This window comes from Oncorhynchus clarkii, chromosome 13, assembly GCF_045791955.1.
Source record: "Oncorhynchus clarkii lewisi isolate Uvic-CL-2024 chromosome 13, UVic_Ocla_1.0, whole genome shotgun sequence".
Classification (NCBI taxonomy): Eukaryota; Metazoa; Chordata; class Actinopteri; order Salmoniformes; family Salmonidae; genus Oncorhynchus; species Oncorhynchus clarkii.
The window spans coordinates 15,211,494-15,230,327 of record NC_092159.1 but is presented as its reverse complement, the minus strand read 5'-3'; the positions used below and the strand labels follow the sequence as shown (position 1 = coordinate 15,230,327).

General features: G+C 43.2%; 2 protein-coding genes across 10 annotated transcripts in view; one reads left to right on the top strand and one right to left on the bottom strand.

Moving 5' to 3' along the window:
• The window catches only part of LOC139424506 (myb/SANT-like DNA-binding domain-containing protein 4), a 1,073,247-nt gene that overhangs the window by 827,498 nt on the left and 226,915 nt on the right, over positions 1-18,834 (bottom strand). The window lies entirely within an intron of this gene.
• LOC139424465 (interleukin enhancer-binding factor 3-like) lies at positions 2,787-17,271 on the top strand. Of its 9 annotated transcripts, none has more exons than XM_071176342.1 (20): positions 2,787-2,854; positions 3,453-3,613; positions 4,368-4,482; positions 5,470-5,687; positions 6,654-6,828; positions 7,119-7,296; positions 8,887-8,984; positions 9,613-9,708; positions 9,857-9,968; positions 10,107-10,204; positions 10,476-10,569; positions 10,736-10,864; positions 11,037-11,245; positions 11,661-11,780; positions 12,132-12,257; positions 12,572-12,739; positions 14,316-14,433; positions 14,691-14,729; positions 15,436-15,831; positions 16,481-17,266. In XM_071176342.1, the coding sequence occupies exons 2-20, from the start codon at positions 3,489-3,491 to the stop codon at positions 16,612-16,614; spliced, it is 2,748 nt and encodes a 915-aa protein (XP_071032443.1). In that variant the 5' UTR covers positions 2,787-2,854; positions 3,453-3,488; the 3' UTR covers positions 16,615-17,266. The 9 variants fall into 9 exon arrangements, with proteins under 9 accessions (XP_071032443.1, XP_071032442.1, XP_071032441.1 ...); XM_071176341.1 differs by having other exon boundaries at positions 15,436-15,846; XM_071176340.1 differs by having other exon boundaries at positions 10,476-10,584.

Sequence of the window (18,834 nt, the reverse complement as noted above, 5' to 3'; positions counted from 1 at the left end):
ACATAACTGTATATTTGACACAGCTTTTAAATCATACGTTTGGAGAAAGGCCAAAGTCAGCAAAACACCAAATTCCCAAAACACATGCAACAACACAAGCCAACCCAGCAAACCAGGACTGAGGGTCATGATAACACCTCATAAAACATCCCTGTTCAGTTCTAAGTCCAACACTTGATTTATTTATTTCTCAGGGCCCCGCAGTCTTGTCTACAATTCATATATTCTGTCTGACTTGGTCTTTTTTTTCATTCAAATGATAAGATGCTGGAAACTATGCTCGAAATGTGATTCCCATGGGACAAGAGCAAGAAAGGAATGCTGGTTTAGAGTCAGTAAATTAAATAGCTAATTATATTGACCATGGCAGTCAATAAATAACACTCATAGTTATTTCCTATAAAATGTTTGACTCCAAGCCACACTGAATAAAATTGTGGTAGCCACGTATGTACAATTGAAGTCGGAAGTTTATATACACTTAGGTTGAAGTCATTAAAACTAGTTTTTCAACCACTCCACAAATGTTTTGTTAACAAACTATAGTTTTGGCAAGTCAGATAGGACATCTACTTTGTGCATGACACAAGTCATTTTTCCAACAATTGTTTACAGACAGAATATTTCACTTATAATTCACTGTATCACAATTCTAGTGGGTCAGAAGTTTACATACACTAAGTTGATTGTGCCTTTAAATAGCTTGGAAAATTCCAGAAAATTATGTCATGGCTTTAGAAGCTTTTGATGGGCTAATTGACATAATTTGAGTCAATTGGAGGTGTACCTGTGGATGTATTTCAAGGCCTACCTTCAAACTCAGTGCCTCTTTGCTTGACATCATGGGAAAATCAAAAGAAATCAGCCAAGACCTCAGAAAAAAATTGTAGACCTCCACAAGTCTGGTTGATCTGAGGGAGCAATTTCCAAACGCCTGAAGGTACCACGTTCATCTGTGCAACCAATAGGATGCAAGTATAAACACCATGGGACCACGCAGCCGTCATACTGCTCAGGAAGGAGACACGTTCTCTCTCCTAGAGATGAACGTACTTTGGTGCGAAAAGTGCAAATCAATCACAGAACAACAGCAAATGACCTTGTGAAGATGCTGGAGGAAACAGGTACAAAAGTATCTATATCCACAGTAAAAAATAGTCTTATATCGACATAACCTGACAGGCCGCTCAGCAAGGAAGAAGCCACTGCTCCTAAACCGCCATAAAAAAAGCCAGGCTACAGTTTGCAACTGCACATGGGGACAAAGATTGTACTTTTTTGGAGAAATGTCCTCTTGTCTGATGAAACAAAATAGAACTGTTTGGCCATAATGACCATAGTTATGTTTGAAGGAAAAAGGGGGAGGCTTGCAAGCAGAAGAACACCATCCCAACTGTGAAGCACGGCGGTGGCAGCATCATGTTGTGGGGGTGCTTTGCTGCAGGAGAGACTGGTGCACTCCACAAAATAGATGGCATCATGAGGGAGGAAAATCATGTGGATATATTGAAGCAACATCTCAAGACATCAGTCAGGAAGTTAAATCTTGGTTGCAAATGGGTCTTCCAAATGGATATTGACCCCAAACATACTTCCAAATTTGTGGCAAAATGGCTTAAGGACAACAAAGTCAAGGTATTGGAGTGACCATCACAAAACCCTGACCTCAATCCCATAGAAAATTTGTGGGCAGAACTAAAAAAAGTGTGTCTGAGCAAGAAGGCCTACAAACCTGACTCAGTTACACCAGCTCTGTCAGGAGGAATGGGCCAAAATTCACCAAATTTATTGTGGGAAGCTTGTGGAAGGCTACCCGAAACATTTGACCCAAGTTAAACAATTTAAAGGCAATGCTAGCAAATACTAATTGAGTGTATGTAAACTTCTGACCCACTGGAAATGTGATGAAAGAAAGAAAATCTGAAATAAATCCTTCTCTCTACTTAATTCTGACATTTCACATTCATAAAATAAAGTGGTGATCCTAACTGACCTAAGACAGGTAATTGTTACTAGGATTAAATGTCAGGAATTGTGAAAAACTCAGTTTAAATGTATTTGGCTAAGGTGTATGTAAACTTCAGAATTCAACTGTATCTTCACCAGTTTAGATATCTCAAATAACACCTAACTGTTGTTTAGATTTGTTGTGCTTCTGCAGATCAGAAGGAACGTGTGTTGCGTCTCACCCAATTTGATAAGTTTGAAGTGTCGTGTGTGTCTCTTCGGAATCGGGCACCCCTCAAGGGGGTTATAGTTGGCATCTCGTGAGAAGTTGATTTTGAAGAGATTCAAAATATTCCTGGGGTGATTGATGCACATCGGATGAATTGTGTGATGAATGGTGAAAAAGTGAAGAGTTTATCTGTTCTTTTATTTGTTGATATGGAGACTCTCCCTACTCAAGTGCAGTTGGGGTATATAAACTACAGAGTCCAAGCATTTATCCCAAGACCAATGGAGTGTGGCCATTGTAAAGCTTTTGGTCACGTTTCAAGTGTTTGCAGAAGGGAGAAGCCGAGATGTCCAAGTTGTGGAAAAGATCATATCATGTGTTTTAAAAGTGAGGAAAATGTGACATGTTGCAATTGTGGTGGGAACCATGAAGCTAAGAGAATGAGGTGGCCAAATTCAGGACTGTCCAGAACATTTCATATGCACCTGGTGTTGCTGGATTCTTCATTTGTGGGACAATGGCGGACTACAACCACTAAAGGTGTATTGCCGCCACCCACTGGATGAGTTGAAGAACCAAAACAAGGTAAAAAAAAAAAAACATCGTCATTATTGCGCGACACCGCGCAGCTCCACGCCCCCAAACAGCGCGATATTACAGTGCCTCCTTCCTTCTCAGGTGAGTGTTTTTAACGATATAGAAAAGGTTGTTGCTTTAGTGTTTGTAAATGAACACAAACGTTCTGCTAGCGATGCATTTAATTGCAGTTATGTGCTGAATTAAACGTCAAAAATGTAGTAGCTTACCTTGCTAACCACAGCATCTGGTACGGTCTCTGATCTGGTAGTATCATGCTAGCTATCTTGCCATAAAAATGGCGTCGGCACCGAAGGTTGAAAACAAATTCTGTTAGCCCAATTGGTTTGCAGCGTGTTTAATTTAGTTTTAAACCCAAATTACCAAAAGCTGTATGGACAGCTGCTTACACATTTGGTGGTAAACAAACAGTTAGTTAGCATAGTTTACCTACACTTCGATTTTTAAATTGTATATATTACCTGCACGTTTTTGTGCAACTGCCTGGTATGTTTACGAATGTTAGCAAGGTAGTTACCGCAGGGATGTCACGTGGTGTATAAGCCTGCCGTACGTCACACTAAAGTTTCACCAAATGTTCTTATACAAACTGTATATAGTTTTCTTTGCCATGTGTTTATCATGAGGTGGTGCATTGTAGAGAGAGTGATTTTCAGTGTTTCTGTTACCATGGCTACAGCAGGTGTCACACAGGTGGCAGTTAAAAGACAAGCTCATGGCTATGGCAGCAGAGCCAGTGCCAGATGCAGTCTGGGACGAACGCCAGGCCTATGAAGAGCTCCTGTACTGGGACAGCCTGATACAGCGAGGCCATCGCCTGCTACCACACGACTTTGACAGGTACTGTATCGCTCCCGGGTGAAGTTTCAATGAGGTACAGCTCTAGGGTCCACATCCCAATCCTAACCTTAAAGGAAAACTCCACCTAAAACTATATTTGGCTATTTGTTTCATTAGTCCATTGTTGATATAGTCCCAAAGGATTATGCATGTCAGAAATATAGAGTTTTCCAGACAAAAACATTCAAAATACAAAAATATAGCCAGTATGATGGATTTGCATTATATGGTGCAAAAAGCTGTCTAAAGATGGCTGGGCATTCAAAAAGGCAAGACGCACGGTTGATTTATTACAATAACAACATAGATTTCAGTTTTCCTTTATAAATAGTTTTCTTACTGTGTGCCCAACTGACCACGACCCACATCTCACGTACCCTTTTCCATCATACCGGCTGTATTTATGTATTTTGAAATTTATATGTCTGGAAAACTCTATTTCTGACATGCAAAAAATATTTTGGGACTAAATCAACAACAGACGAAGAGTTTCTGGGTGGCATTTTCCTTTTACCATTAGTGGGGGGAAATGCAAGGGACACTCTCATCCATGACTTTTACTCTTACTCCACCTGGTTATAATAATGTTACATTATGACAACTACAATGTAGTATTTCTACACACAGGGCATTTCAATTCTCTCCAAATGTTGCACTAATCTCTGCCAAAATTGGTCGATGTTGAATCTACAGAGGTAAACTTAGTACTGTAATTGGTTTCTATTCTAACTACTTTGTCTCTCTCCCCTCCCAGATATGAGGAGCTACGCTACTGGTATGACTGTCTCTGTTACGAAGAGGAGCTGAGGCAGTACGATGAGTACATCGCAGCCATACAGGAGATCGAGGAGAACCGACCCCAAACTGAGGTTCAAACTTCCACCTCGACCGTTTCTCTCCACGTCAATACAAATTCCCTGTGTGTGTGAATGTAGCGCGGACTAATGCCTGTCACCTCCGAATGAACACAAGGATTGGAGAATCAGAATTATCCCTAGGTGTTGTGTTGAATTCTACTTGAATTCACCTGTACAGCACAGGAGGCTGGTTCATTATAATGACTGGAATGGAGTGAATGGGATGGTATCCAGCACTTGGAAACTGTTTGATGTGTTTAATACCATTAACTCTGCTCTAGACATTACTATGAGCCGTCCTCCCCTCACCAGCCTCCTCTGCGGTGCATACTGTTTATAGGCCAACACGAGCAGCCAATTGCACCTACTTTGATATGTTGGACAAATGGTCCTATGATTTGTTTCCAACATGATGGCCATTAATAAAATATTTTATTTCCCCTCTTGCTAAGAGGCATGTAATTGCAGAAGTTGTAGATGATACAGTAACTATAATTTTCCAGTCAGTTTTTCCCCTCTGTCTATTTGTACTTACTAGTCATACTGGTTTTCCAAATCATTCACACACATCCTATTCCATTGGAACAAATGAAAGCAGTGCTTAGGGCTGGCTCGGTAACTGTATGACCGTGTAACCAGCGATTATGGATGAAGACTGCTATGAAAATAAAATAACTGTTTTAATACCACAATGTTTTATTTAAAGTAAATGAACTTTACCCAAAAGCATTAAAGTAAAATAGGCCTGATTCACATCTAACAGCCAATATAAGGAGATACTAGAGGAGACAAAACTAGCCTGTTTTAGAATTTTGTGCTGTGGAACGAACAGCTGTCTAAAGATGGCTGGGCATTCAAAAAGGCAAGACGCACGGTTGATTTATTACAATAAGAACATAGATTTCAGTTTTCCTTTATAAATCGTTGTCTTACTGTGTGCCCAACTGACCACGACCCACATCTCACGTACCCTTTTCCATCTTACCTTCTCTCTTCCAGGCCCCTCCGGTGCGCACGCCTCCCATGCGTATCTTCGTGAGCGACGACCGCCACATGATGGCGAAGCACGCGGCGGTGTACCCATCGTCTGAGGAGCTGGAGGCGGTGCAGACAGTCATCTCCCACGTGGAGTGTGCCCTCAAGACCGTCTCTGACCTGCTGGATGTGGAGGCCGGAGTCGGTGTGGCGCCTGTACCTGTGGAGGGGGCAGAGGAGAGGTAAGAAAGACTGATCAAAGATCCTGGTACTGCAGGACCTAAACCAGGTGGTGTCAGAGGAAAGCCCATAAAATTGTCAGAGACTCCATTCATCCAAGTCATAGACTGTTCTCTCTGCCATCGCATGGCAAGCGGTACCGGAGCACCAAGTCTAGGACCAAAAGGCTCCTCAACAGCTTCTACCCCCTCCCCCCTTTTGTACACTGCTGTTTATTATCTGTGCATAGTCACTTCACCCCCACCTATGTGTACAAATTACCTCAACTAACCTGTACACCTGCACACTGACTTGGTACCAGTGCCCCCTGTATATAGCCTCGTTATTGTGCTACTTTTTATTATTACTTTATTATTACTTTTTACTTTAGTCTACTAAATATTTTCTTAACTCTTCTTGAACTGCACTGTTGGGCTTGTAAGTAAGCATTTCACGTTAAAGTCTACACTTGTTGTATTCGGCGCATGTGATAAATAAAGTTTGATTTGATTTGTTTGGAAACGCTTCCTTCATCATTTCCTTGAGTTAAGCACAGATTGATACATCATTGGATAGCTGAGAGCAGGATTAACATCCTATTACTTTCACTAATCCAAGCAATTAAGATATGTGACTCTTAGGCTGCAGGTAGCCTAATGGTTAAGAGCGTTTCGTCAGTAACCGAAAGGTCGCTGGTTCGAATCCCCAAGCCGACTAGGTGAAAAATCTGTTGGTGCTCTTGAGCAAGGCACTTAACCCTAATTGCTCCTGTAAGTCATTCTGGATAAGAGCGTCTGCTAAAAGTCTAAAATGTCATGAATACTTCAATATAGGAAGGCAAGATGCATTTTTAGAGAGCGAGAGAAAGAAAGTGAAGGATAACAGTATATCTAATCCTGGATATGTGTGCTTCTTCATATCTTGTAGAATTACTTATTGCATTTCTCTCTGAAATAAGCATTTCCTTGGTTCTCCCTCCCCTGTTCCAGTGAGGTGGCTCCCCCCCCAGAGCGTATCCTGCGTGGGGTGATGAGGGTGGGCCTGGTGGCCAAGGGCCTGCTGCTGAAGGGAGACATGGACCTGGAGCTGGTGCTGCTCTGCACTGAGAAACCCACCGTCACCCTGCTCAAGAAGGTGGCTGAGAACCTCTCCACCCAGATTGAGGTAGTGTATCTATTTAGTTGAACCTTTACTCAACCAGGAAGTCCCATTGCGCTCAGAAGACCTCTTTCCCAATGGAGACCGATATCCTTCGATGATGTTAACGTTGTCTCTCTTTGGTAATTTTGAAGTGAGAGTATGAGAGGGACCGAGAGAGTTGCAATAGGACCTATATTTAAAAGGTATTTTTGGTTGTGAAAGGTGCTGCCTCTATGCTAATATTGTCTCTCTTTCTGTACTGTAAGCCAAAATCCTAACTGATTTATTTTCCCATCATTCCAACTCTACTAAAGCTCGTCACAGAGGACAAGTATGAGGTCACCCAGATTCCAGAGGAGGCGGAGATTGTGATCAAGAGCATCAAGGAGCCCGTCCTGACCCTAACCATTCACCTGACCTCCCCCATGATCCGCATGGAGGCTGAGCCAGAGGGTGCCGGAGCTACCACCCCCCTGGAGGAACCACCTGGAGGTATGACCCCCCCCAGGGACCAGCCTCCAACCTGGCCAGGAGGCTGGGACTACCCAGCACAACCACGGCTGTGTTCAGGGCACAGCGTTGTGGGACGTCTCGGATAGAAATATGATGTAGAGATCTATTTGTGATAGATATGTGCACCAATAGATATTATGTGTGATACTTCTATCTGCAATGTTCCACAACATTGTGCTTTGCTGAATGTAGGCAGCGCTGGACTGCACTTAACAGCAGGCAACTTCAGATCAGCAACAGCTGATAATCTATGTGTTACTATTCACTTAAAGCATGTTACCGTGCAGCTCCCTACTGATCCATACACTGAGACACCATTTAAATAACTGATCAGTCAATATAGAGATTAGTGGAACCTGCACAGTGGCTGCTTTAGAACCGATGCCAGTGAACAAACAATCTGATTGGTTCTTCACTGGAGTTCTTCTATTCACTGTAATTATGTAACAAAACGGCGACAATCTTCATCGATACAATGCCTCTTTTAGTCGTTAATAATGCATTGTGTAATAATGTTTTTGGTGATTTTAATAACAGTAATGTACGACTTAATTTACAGTTAATTGTATTGTTCAAGTTAAGAAATGAAGGCTTTTCTGAGAATGCCAGCCAATGCGCGGATATAGATTTGATTGCATGTGTTTTTAATGCAGAACAGTGTAACGTGAGGCTCGTATTGCAGCAAAACTGATCGGCATGACAGGTAATGTTTTTGGACCCTTCCTTTGACCTGCCTGGTTGAGGAAAGGATATGGAAGGGAAAGTGTATGTGAGAGAGCAATATGTGTGATGCATGGGGGTGTATGTGAGAGAGGCAAAGGGGATGAATGTGATCTAATTAAAAGTCAGGAAAAGGGCATTTTGAGTTCAATCCGCTTTAGTAGCCACGTCCTCCAAGAGAATGGCCTTGTCTTGGATCAAGGCCAGATTTGGTTGCTGGGGGAAGCCAAGCTGAAGCCAAGCAGTTATCAGTTTTGCTGCAGTACCGAGCCGACCACAAATGCATTCTGATTCCAACTGCCTTGTACAGTAATTCCAAACCTGATTGATTCTCTCTTACTAAGCCTTCTAGTGTGTCAGTTTTTAGGGACGCTGGACCTTTGACCAACTGGCCTCTCATTCTGTCTCGGAAAGGTGCAGAGCAGCATGACCCAGTTAAGGGGTACTAAGACTAGGCTTGATTAAGACTAAGAAATCCCCCCAGCAAAACCTTATATTGAGAAATATTATGCTCTGGTACCCACTGTGAATCTGATGGCTAGAGTACACTCTCATCACTTAGACCTAGCATAGAGTTTTTTGCTACAGGGTGGGTGGGTGGGTAAATCCATTCTCTATAAATGCGGGGAGTCCCCTTCAATCAAATTTATTCATAAAGCCCTTTTTACACCAGCCGATGTCACAAAGTGCTGTACAGAAACCCAGTCTAAAACCCCAAACAGCAAGCAATGCAGATGTAGAAGTCCTTGTCCTGCCTTGGGTAAAGCTACCTCCTCCCCAAGCCTCGAGACAGAAACCCCCCTTGGTCAAACCGTACCTTGTCTTCTTATCCCACCCATCGACCAATAGAAAAGCTAACGGTCGACAGCGATGCGCCGGCGGACGTTCTGGACAGGCAGAAATGCCTAACTGCCTTGGCATCTCTCCGCCACGCCAAGTGGTTCCAGGTTTGCATCCCGTCTTTACTTGTCAAATAAAGTGTTCAAATGTGCCTTTTTATTCTGCCTTGTCCCATAATGAGTTGTGAGTTTGTATGCTCTCACAATGCCTCATTGTTTTCTATGATTTCATTCTGTCTTCCTTGGAACTATATTGCTGTTATTTGCTAGTACAACTGATATTGTAGCTACGTTGTTTTTAAGGGTCCCTACACACTATGTAACCATCGCTCGTTTAGAGGGGTTGGGTTAAATGCACATTTCGTTTGAATACATTAAGTTGTGCAGCTTACTATGTATCCCCTTTCCCTCCTAATTAAGTGTTTGGCTCCAATGGTATATTGGAGGAATACTGCACTAACCTTCCTATGCTACCTCTGGGTGCAATATTCCTGATGACTCAGTACTTACACAACTGGTTCAATTCGACTCGTATCAGGCTTTTCCTTTGTGCTGTCCAGGAATATTAGCCTCGTGAGCTGCCTGCATCATGTGAGCTCGCGGGATCATGCGGCTCGCGAGGCTACTGGAATATTGCACCCCTTTTATTTATTTGATTTGCCAGTGCTCTAGGTAGGTAGGTTGTTGGATATCGCACCCTTTTTGACTCCGCTCGGCCCGTGCTTGTCTCTCTCAGGCGAAGGTCAACGACCTGAAGTCGGCCGCCATCGTGATCCGTATCATGAGAGACCTGTGTAACCGCGTCCCCACCTGGGCTCCACTCAGAGGATGGGTGAGTCAAGTCAAACTACTCTAATACATGTAATATTGACTATAATGATATACATGTCATACAATAAATTATTACTTTGGGTGGCAGCGGTGGGGATCCAGGTCTGAACTAGATTCATTATCTACTGTTCTCTCTCTGTTCTGTCAAGCCTTTAGAGCTGCTGTGTGAGAAGGCCATTGGAACATGCGATCGGCCAATGGGAGCAGGAGAGTCTTTCCGCAGAGTTCTCGAGTGCTTGGCGTCTGGAATCCTGATGGCTGGTAAGTCTTTTATCCCTAAAGACCTGTATTGGGTAAATAGAGAAAATAGAGCTTAGCCTTGCAGAACACCTCTCGGAACAATATTGAAATGACGTCCACCAAATTAAACTAATTCAAATGTTCTTCTGTTGTTCAAAGACGGTCCGGGTATCAAGGACCCTTGTGAGAAGGAGAAGATGGACGCCATCAGCCATCTGGACACTCAGCAACGTGAGGACATTACACAGAGTGCCCAGGTAAAACAGGCTTCAGTTTTATTCAGTTAGGTGAAATATTTATGCCTATAACGTTCCAGGTAGAATTGTAACAAATGGAGCTGACATGATTCCCTACTCTACTTGAAAAACGATAATATCTGTTCTACACAATATTTTTTTCCGCTGAAAGTTCTGTTATGTTGCGTCCTTAACACGCCCAAGGTAGAATATCAAATATCAATTGTGTTATTCTCTCCCATGTGCTTCCTTTTGTGATTGACTGTGTTCTATGTTTGCTTTTCCCTGTCAGCATGCCCTAAGGTTGTCTGCGTTCGGACAGCTGTACAAGGTGCTAGGGATGGATTCCCTGCCTGCCAGGGAACCAAGGAGGACCATAGGACCAGGTCTCAGAAACTATGGTTGTTAGTATCTCCTCAGTTTTTGGCAATCTTCCTGGCCTGTCCCATGCTTCTCAAATGTGACTTTCATATTAGCTGTCTAGTAGTAGTCTTGATGTGTTGTGAATTTGAACTTTTCCTGAACCTTGTCCCTTTTCAATGTCCCTACCAGCTCAGATCCTGGCCAGTTCCACCTACCCTCCCAAGAGACCTCATGATGCCGCGGACAAAGGGGGAGATGACAGCAAGAAGAGGAAGTCTCAGAAGTTCCAGAAATATCCTAAATTTCCTAGGAAGTTGTGTATGTATCCGAAGTGGTCTTCGAATGGGAAATTTCATAGCTATTCTACCATTGAGGCTCTTTCTGAGGCTCTTGTTCCTGTTCTGATATGCTCTCTCCCTCTTTCTCCCCCATCTATTTCTTTCTCACTATCTCTCCCTGTCTCTCTTTCTGTCACCCTCCCTTCCCCCAGCCACAGAAGAGAAGCCCGGGGACTCTCCTATGGCCATGAACGCCCTGATGCGTCTCAACCAGCACAAGCCTGGTCTGCAGTACCGTCTGACGGGTCAGAGCGGTCCAGTGCACTTCCCGGTGTTCACCATGTCTGTAGACGTGGACGGCGATACATACGAGGCCTCAGGGCCGTCCAAACGCACCGCCAAACTCCACCTAGCTGCCAAGGTAAGGGGTTGTATGCCTAGGCGAAAACATGCTAGCTGTACCAATAGACTTCCAGTCATTGCGCTAACACTAGTTAGCATTAGCGTGCAAATCTACCTGCAAGTTCCTTCATACTGCACGTAGAAATGGTATCCACGACTCTGGGTTACTAGACACATCTCGCACTATCCCTTTAAGATGATGGTTAACTGGTACAACACAAGATGGTCCCTGGAATCAAATGTTACTCTCTTTGAAAGAAAGAGTAGTGTTTCTCCTCTCTCTGTAACCTTCGCTTGCTTTCATCAAAGTGTTATGTCGTTGTTCTCCAAGAATGTAATCCACTGATTTTGCATTGAATGCCTTGTCGTCTGTATTGACTCTGTTTTATAATGGCTGCCGTCCACCAAGTCCTCTCTCTCCCTGCCCGTCTCAGGTCCTGCAGAAGTTGGGCCTGCCCACTGGGGCGGATGTGAAGATTGAACCAGGCGAAGAGGGAGGAGCCAACGTACCATCCACACCTACAGCAAGTGATGCGTCCATGGCATCTGACGAGGTAGTCATTCTCTCTATGTTCTCTGGCTTTTCCCTGTTACTTTTTAAAATGGTTGACTTAATATACTTTTATAAAGCAGCACAAAGCATTGCTACTGTACCTGTAGATTTCCAGTCATTGCGCTAACGATAGTTAGCATTAGCTTGTGAAACCACCACTTCCTTCCTTCCTACTGCATGCAACAACATAAAAATGGTATCCGTGAGTTCATCTGCCTCTGGGTACGTAGAACAAGGTCTTAAATGCCAGAATCTCACAGTATACTTTCATAAAGCTGTTATGTTGCAATAGAGTTGTTGTTGATGATGTTCATTGGACTTGACTGTTCTGCTATGTCTTCCATACTATCAGAACGGTCCCATCCTCACTAAGCACGGGAAGAACCCAGTGATGGAGCTGAACGAGAAGAGACGCAGCCTGAAGTACGAGCTCTCTGCTGAGACCGGGGGCAGCCATGACAAGTGCTTCGTCATGGAGGTCAGTCAGTGGCAGATGGGCGGGGTTTGCACGCTTGGGACACTTCTATTGATTCATTGCGCAAGGATTTGGAAACTACAGTAGATGAATAACCAGTAAGGTCGGGGCTCGTATCAACAAAGCATCTCAGAGTAGAAGTAGTGATCTAGGATCAGGTCCCCCATGTTTATGTAGAATCTTATTCATTACGATCCTAGATCAGCACTACCACTCTGAGACGCTTTATGAATATGGGCCCAGATGTAGTTGACAGAGCAGGATGTGGAAACACAGTAACCAGCATGTCTCTTTGTTACCACCTCCGCCACTCACAGGTGGAGGTAGATGGACAGAAGTTCAAAGGTCGAGGCTCCAACAAGAAGGAGGCCAAAGCCTACGCAGCCTTAGCTGCTTTGGACAAACTTTTCCCAGAGGGGGCGGGGCCCTACTATAACCCTCACTCTGACCCCAAGAAGAAGAAACCAGTCACATACACTTCCATGGTAAGACATGATATAAACTCAGGAAAAAAATAAATGTCCTCTCACTGTCAACTGCGTTTATTTTCAGCAAAATTAACGTGTAAATATTTGTATGAACATAAGATTCAACAACTGAGATATAAACTGAACAAGTTCCACATATGTGACTAACAGAAATGGAATAATGTGTCCCTGAACAAAGGGGGGGTCAAAATCAAAAGTAACATTCCGTATCTGGTGTGGCCACCAGCTGCATTAAGTACTGCAGTGCATCTCCTCATGGACTGCACCAGATTTGCCAGTTCTTGTTGTGAGATGTTACCCCACTCTTCCACCAAGGCACCTGAAAGTTCCCGGGACATTTCTGTGGGGAATGGCTCTAGGCCTCACCATCCGATCCAACAGGTCCCAGACGTGCTCAATGGGATTGAGATCTGGGCTCTTCGCTGGCCTTGGCAGAACACTGACCTTCCTGTCTTGCAGGAAATCACGCACAGAACAAGCTGTATGGCTTGTGGCATTGTCATGCTGGAGGGTCATGTCAGGATGAGCCTGCAGGAAGGGTACCACATGAGGGAGGAGGATGTCTGCCTGCAATGACAACCAGCTCAGTCCGTTGATGCTGTGACACACCGCCCCAGACCATGACGGACCCTCCACCTCCAAATCGATCCTGCTCCTGAGTGTAGGCCTTGGTGTAATGCTCATTCCTTCGATGATTAACACGAATCCGACCATCTCCCCGGGTGAGACAAAACCGTGACTCGTCACTGAAGAGCACTTTTTGCCAGTCCTGTCTGGTCCAGCGACAGTGGGTTTGTGCCCATAGGTGACGTTGTTGCCGGTGATGTCTGGTGAGGACCTGCCTTACAACAGGCCTACAAGCCCTCAGTCCAGCCTCTCTCAGCCTATTGCAGACAGTCTGAGCACTGATGGAGGGGTTGTGCGTTCCTCGTGTAACTCGGGCAGTGGTTGTTGCCATCCTGTATCTGTCCCGCAGGTGTGATGTTCAGATGTACTGATCCTGTGCAGGTGTTGTTACATGTGGTCTGCCACTGCGAGGACGATCAGCTGTCCGTGCTGTCTTAGGTGTCTCGCAGTACGGACATTGCAATTTATAGTCCTCATGCCTCCTTGCAGCATGCCTAAGGCACGTTCAAGCAGATGAGCAGGGACCCTGGGCATCTTTCTTTTGGTGTTTTTCAGAGTCAGTAGAAAGGCCTCTTTAGTGTCCTAAGTTTTCATAACTTAATAATAATAATTTCCTTAATTGCCGTCTGTCAGTGTCTTAACGGCCTTTCCACTGGTGCATGTTCATTAATTGTTTATGGTTCATTGAACAAGCATGGGAAACAGTGTTTAAAGCCTTTACAATGAAGATCTGTGAAGTTATTTGGAATTTTACAAACTATCTTTGAAAGGCAGGGTCCTGAAAAGGGGACGTTTCTTTTTTTTGTTGCTGAGTTTATCTTTCGTACACACACTGTAATGCACCTCACAATACTATAGAATCATGACTAGGAATAGCAATTAATTAATCCACACACACACACCATGATTAGGAACCCTTTAGTGACCTCTGACCCTCCCTCAACAGCATATCCCAGGCTTTGGCACTATTCGAGGCATTCCAACCGACACGGAGCCTAACAACCGGGGCCGCGGGCGAGGCAGGGGTCGAGGAAAGCCTACGACTGGCAGCAGCTACAACCAAAGTAGGACGCTTCACTTGGACTGTCTATCTCAGGATCTAGACGGGCCTTAAGGCCTTTAAGAGCATGTTCTCACAGAGATGAGGTTATCAGAAAATAATTCAAATATGGCTTATTTTAGATTATTTAGTAAATACGTTAATGATTAGACAATAAGCCTATAGTCGGACTGTTCTAGAGAGCTTGTTAGGAAATCGTCCAACTCTTTTGGGCTCCTTTACGTTAAGGTAATAAATGTATATCTCTTTTCTTGTTAACAGCAAGCTACCGTTATGGAAGCAGTGCTGGCTCTGGTTATCGTAAGTGTCTTCTCTCCACACTGTTGTCAAGGGAACTAATGAGTGATGGGTTAGGTGTGTTTATTTGTGTTTGGTAACTTATCTCTTTAGCCTTATCCATAGCCACTATAGTCTATAGCCACTATAGTCTATTGAGTCGCTGGTACCCATTTGAATTCCTTAAAAAGTACTTCCTTCCTTCAAGTATAATCACTAGAAATCCATGAATTAGATAGCCATGTGCCCCCCTTGCATCACCTGTATAATCATGTGTAATGATTGAATTAGTGATTAGGCCTACTTCAAAGAAGGGAGGAATGGGGCCCCAGAAGTGGGATAAGGGGGCTTAGTGGGCTAAGACTGCTAGCTTTGCTTTCTGTCCTCCTTGGCCTCTAAGTTGAGTTTTAACACTTACACATTGCTTCTCTTATTTAAACCCTAGCATCTCTCCATCATGTTGACTTAAATGCTGGGGCTGGGCTGCAACACAATGTTGAGCATTTGTCATAATAATAATAATAATGTATAATAAAACTAATTAAAAGGAAAATAAACAGTTTTTACTTCCTAGTTGAAGTTGTTTGGCTGAGATCACTATACATTTCTCTGTTTTTCTCAAAAATATATCCCCTTCAAAGCATTTGCTAAGTGTTCCCTCCAACCAATACTAAATGTCCTCCTTTCACCAATCACACTATCGTAACTTCATTGTCCATCTCTCCCTCAGACAATCTGTACAGTATGGGTGCAACAGAGGCTGCTTCCACAACAACCACCTCCACCGGTGACGCCTCCACAGAGGCAGATGCCAGCGGCAACACCACCGGCTACGGCACCTTCTACCCCGAATCATCCTACACCACACCGGCCATAACCGCCTCCGCCACCTCGGCCGCCTTGACCGCCCAAGCCCAGGTCGGTGCATCTTCCCTGGGTGACTACCAGTCGGTGCCCCCTCCCCTGGACCAGCAGAGCCCCTATAGTTATGGCTACGGAGGGGATAAGAAGAGTCTGCTGACTGCAGCTCAGTCTCAAGCCCAACAGACCCAGCAACAGGTGGACTACTCTATGTACAGTACAGCCTACCCCAGCTCTGTCACCGGGGGCCAAATGTACAGTTACGGTGAGTGGGTATTCGGTGAGTGGAAATCTATATAAGGGGCCAAAGGAGGCCCCTACCGCCACACACACTCATACACACATTCATATACCGGTAACTGCTCGATGTAACAGTGCCTTCAGAAAGTGTTCTTACAGATGATGATAATAATAATGTGTGGGGTACAGAGATGAGGAAGTCATTCAAAAAGCATGTTAAACACCATTATTGCACACAGTGAGTCCATGCAACTTATTAAATACTGGAATGTAATTTAGCCTTGTCATAGCAAAGGGGTTGAATACTTATTAGCTCAAGACATTTCAGCTTTTCAAATGTTTACATTTCTAAAAACATAATTCCACTTTGACATTATGGGGTATTGTAAATAGGCCAGTGACAAACAAATTCACGTTTATTTGATTTTAGATTCAGGCTGTAACACAACAACATGTGAAAAGGGTCAAGGAGTGGGAATACTTTCTGAAGGCACTGTATGTGTGTGTATACTAATATATAGATTTTTATCTGGTATTATTTCTGATATTGGTTCTGTCTTTAGTCACTTGATATCCAAATGTGGTCTTAATAATGGTTTAAAGAGTGTTAGTAGAGCATCTGATTGGTTGATTATTTAATGTCTTGTTCTTATTGATGTTTCATTGGTCCGTAGGCTACGGCAACCAATCGAGCTTCAGCATGTATGGGAACGCCTCCTCCCAGGGCTATGGGGCGGCTGCTACTCCCCAGACCCAGCAGACATCCTACCCCACGGCATACGGAAACATGAACTATCAGTACAAATAGAGGGTACCACACACACACACACACATCCCTCTCTCAAGCCCCCCACCAACCCTCTAAAGCCTTCCCCCAGAGGAAAAGAAGACCCTCATGTCTTTCTCTACTTTCATTATATTGATCTAATATTGATGAATCCTAAACCCTCAAGTCATTTTCACCATCACATTATTTCATAGACCAGACTATCTATTTCTTTATTTACCATGTGGTAAATGTAACCTACATGTGTCTAACAAGTAGTTGAGTTCTGTATAGGGATTACAAAAAGGAAATAATAATAATAGTGCTTTCAGGATGATGCTGTCTTGGGTCATAGACTTCTTGTTTTGTTCAAGTTTCTTTCTTTTTTACACTTTTTCAGTTTGTCTGTTGTCAAGCCACCCGAGGTTGAATGTGAATGTAAACGGAGAATCTGTTCTTATTTCAAAGACTTGTTTTCTTTACATTTTTATTTTCGATTTTAATTTGAATCACTGTTATGTTTTAACTGTTATTATATTAACCAGCAGTGTGGTAAAAAAAACAACAAGTTGACAGTAACTTGGATTTTTATGTGAAAGAGCAATGGAAATGTGTTAATTGCTGTTTCATTGGAAGGTTTCGGTAAAAGGCTTGTATCTGGTTGTTTGTAAGAATAAATTACTTTTATTTTGGAGCAAAGTGTCATACTTTACATACAATGACCACTGTTTTTCAGACCTGGGTTTAAATACTATTTGAAAAAATTTCAAATACTTTTATCTGTGCTTGATTAAGCTTGCCTGTTGCAATGCAAACAATAGAACGGTCCCAAAACTCCAGGCAGCCTAAAGCAAACGGTCAAAGTATTTGAAAGGTATCAAGTAGTTATTGAACCCAGGTCTACTGTGTTTAGGCTTCTTCTCCACATGGCGACCGATCCCCTCACATGTTTTCATGCTGCGAGCCAACTTGTTATTTATTACCTTTAGTTCTGTATTGAATATAGACTAAATCCTATAGTTGACCTGACTGGCAGTGGTTACATTTTAAATCCCTAGAAAGACTATGCTCATCTTGAGCATCACTTTAAAATACCAGGGATGTTCATCACAAGTAACATTACGATGCCGATCATGGCTCATGCATTGTGAGCCAATGACCCAAATGCTTTCTCTGAAGGAATGCAATGCTTCAGTTTCTACTCTTAGCCAATAGCTACTGAATGCACTTCCTCATTGTGGTTCTAGAGCCTGGCCTACCATACCCCACTGTATGTACTATAGCTAGAAGAGTTTATTTGCAACTTACAACTATCAGTTCATCATTCTTCAAAAACCATATGACAAATGAAAAACATCCATTGTGGTGTACATTTTACATTTAAATATAGCCCCATATACATGCAATATTGTTTTATTCACAGCTTTTTCCCACAATTCTGATTAACCTCCATACATATTCTCTGTCCTGTTCTACTACTACAGGGGTGTCACTCATTCCATGAAGGGCCTATTGTCTGCTGTTTTTGTTGTTTAAGACCTAGACTACCAGGTGGGGCGAGTTCCTTACTAATTAGTGACCTTTAATTCATCAATCAAGTAAAATGGAGGAACGAACCCACAGCCTAACATGGAATCAGCTTGAGCAGAGAGGAAGAGGCGATGCGAGAGGGATAACGGCCCAAAATCTGTTTTCTCCATCAGGTGGTGTTTTTTCGCTCGCCAAGCTAGTAGTTTTTGTGTGGAGGTCAATGAGTGTCGAATTTGGTTAACAAAAAATGTAATGGCTTATTTGCGGCGTGTGGCTTATTTGATCTAATGTACGTTTTGTAATGCTTAGGTTGTTCTGAGTCTACTGATATAAGTAGGACAGGTAACATCCTGGCAAATTTGAGAAAAAAACACTATTGGAGTTAATCAAACGGATCAATCACTCGCCACCAGCATTTTCTATTGAACTGTGATCGTGTCTGCTGCAAACATGGAGACCATGTAAGTCCCTCCTGTGTTTCACAGCTGTGATTGGATAAGTTAAAAGTAGCATTGGAAAAAGTCATCAATATAGTTTTCTATCTATACAATGCTGCTACATACGTGTGTGTAGATATATAGATCGTACCAATCAAAAGTTTGGACACCTAGTTTGGACCATATTCAAGTGTTTTTCTTTATTTACTATTTTCTACATTGTGGAATAATAGTAAAGACAAAAAAAACTATGAAATAACACATGGAATCATGTAGTAGCCAGAAATGTGTTATT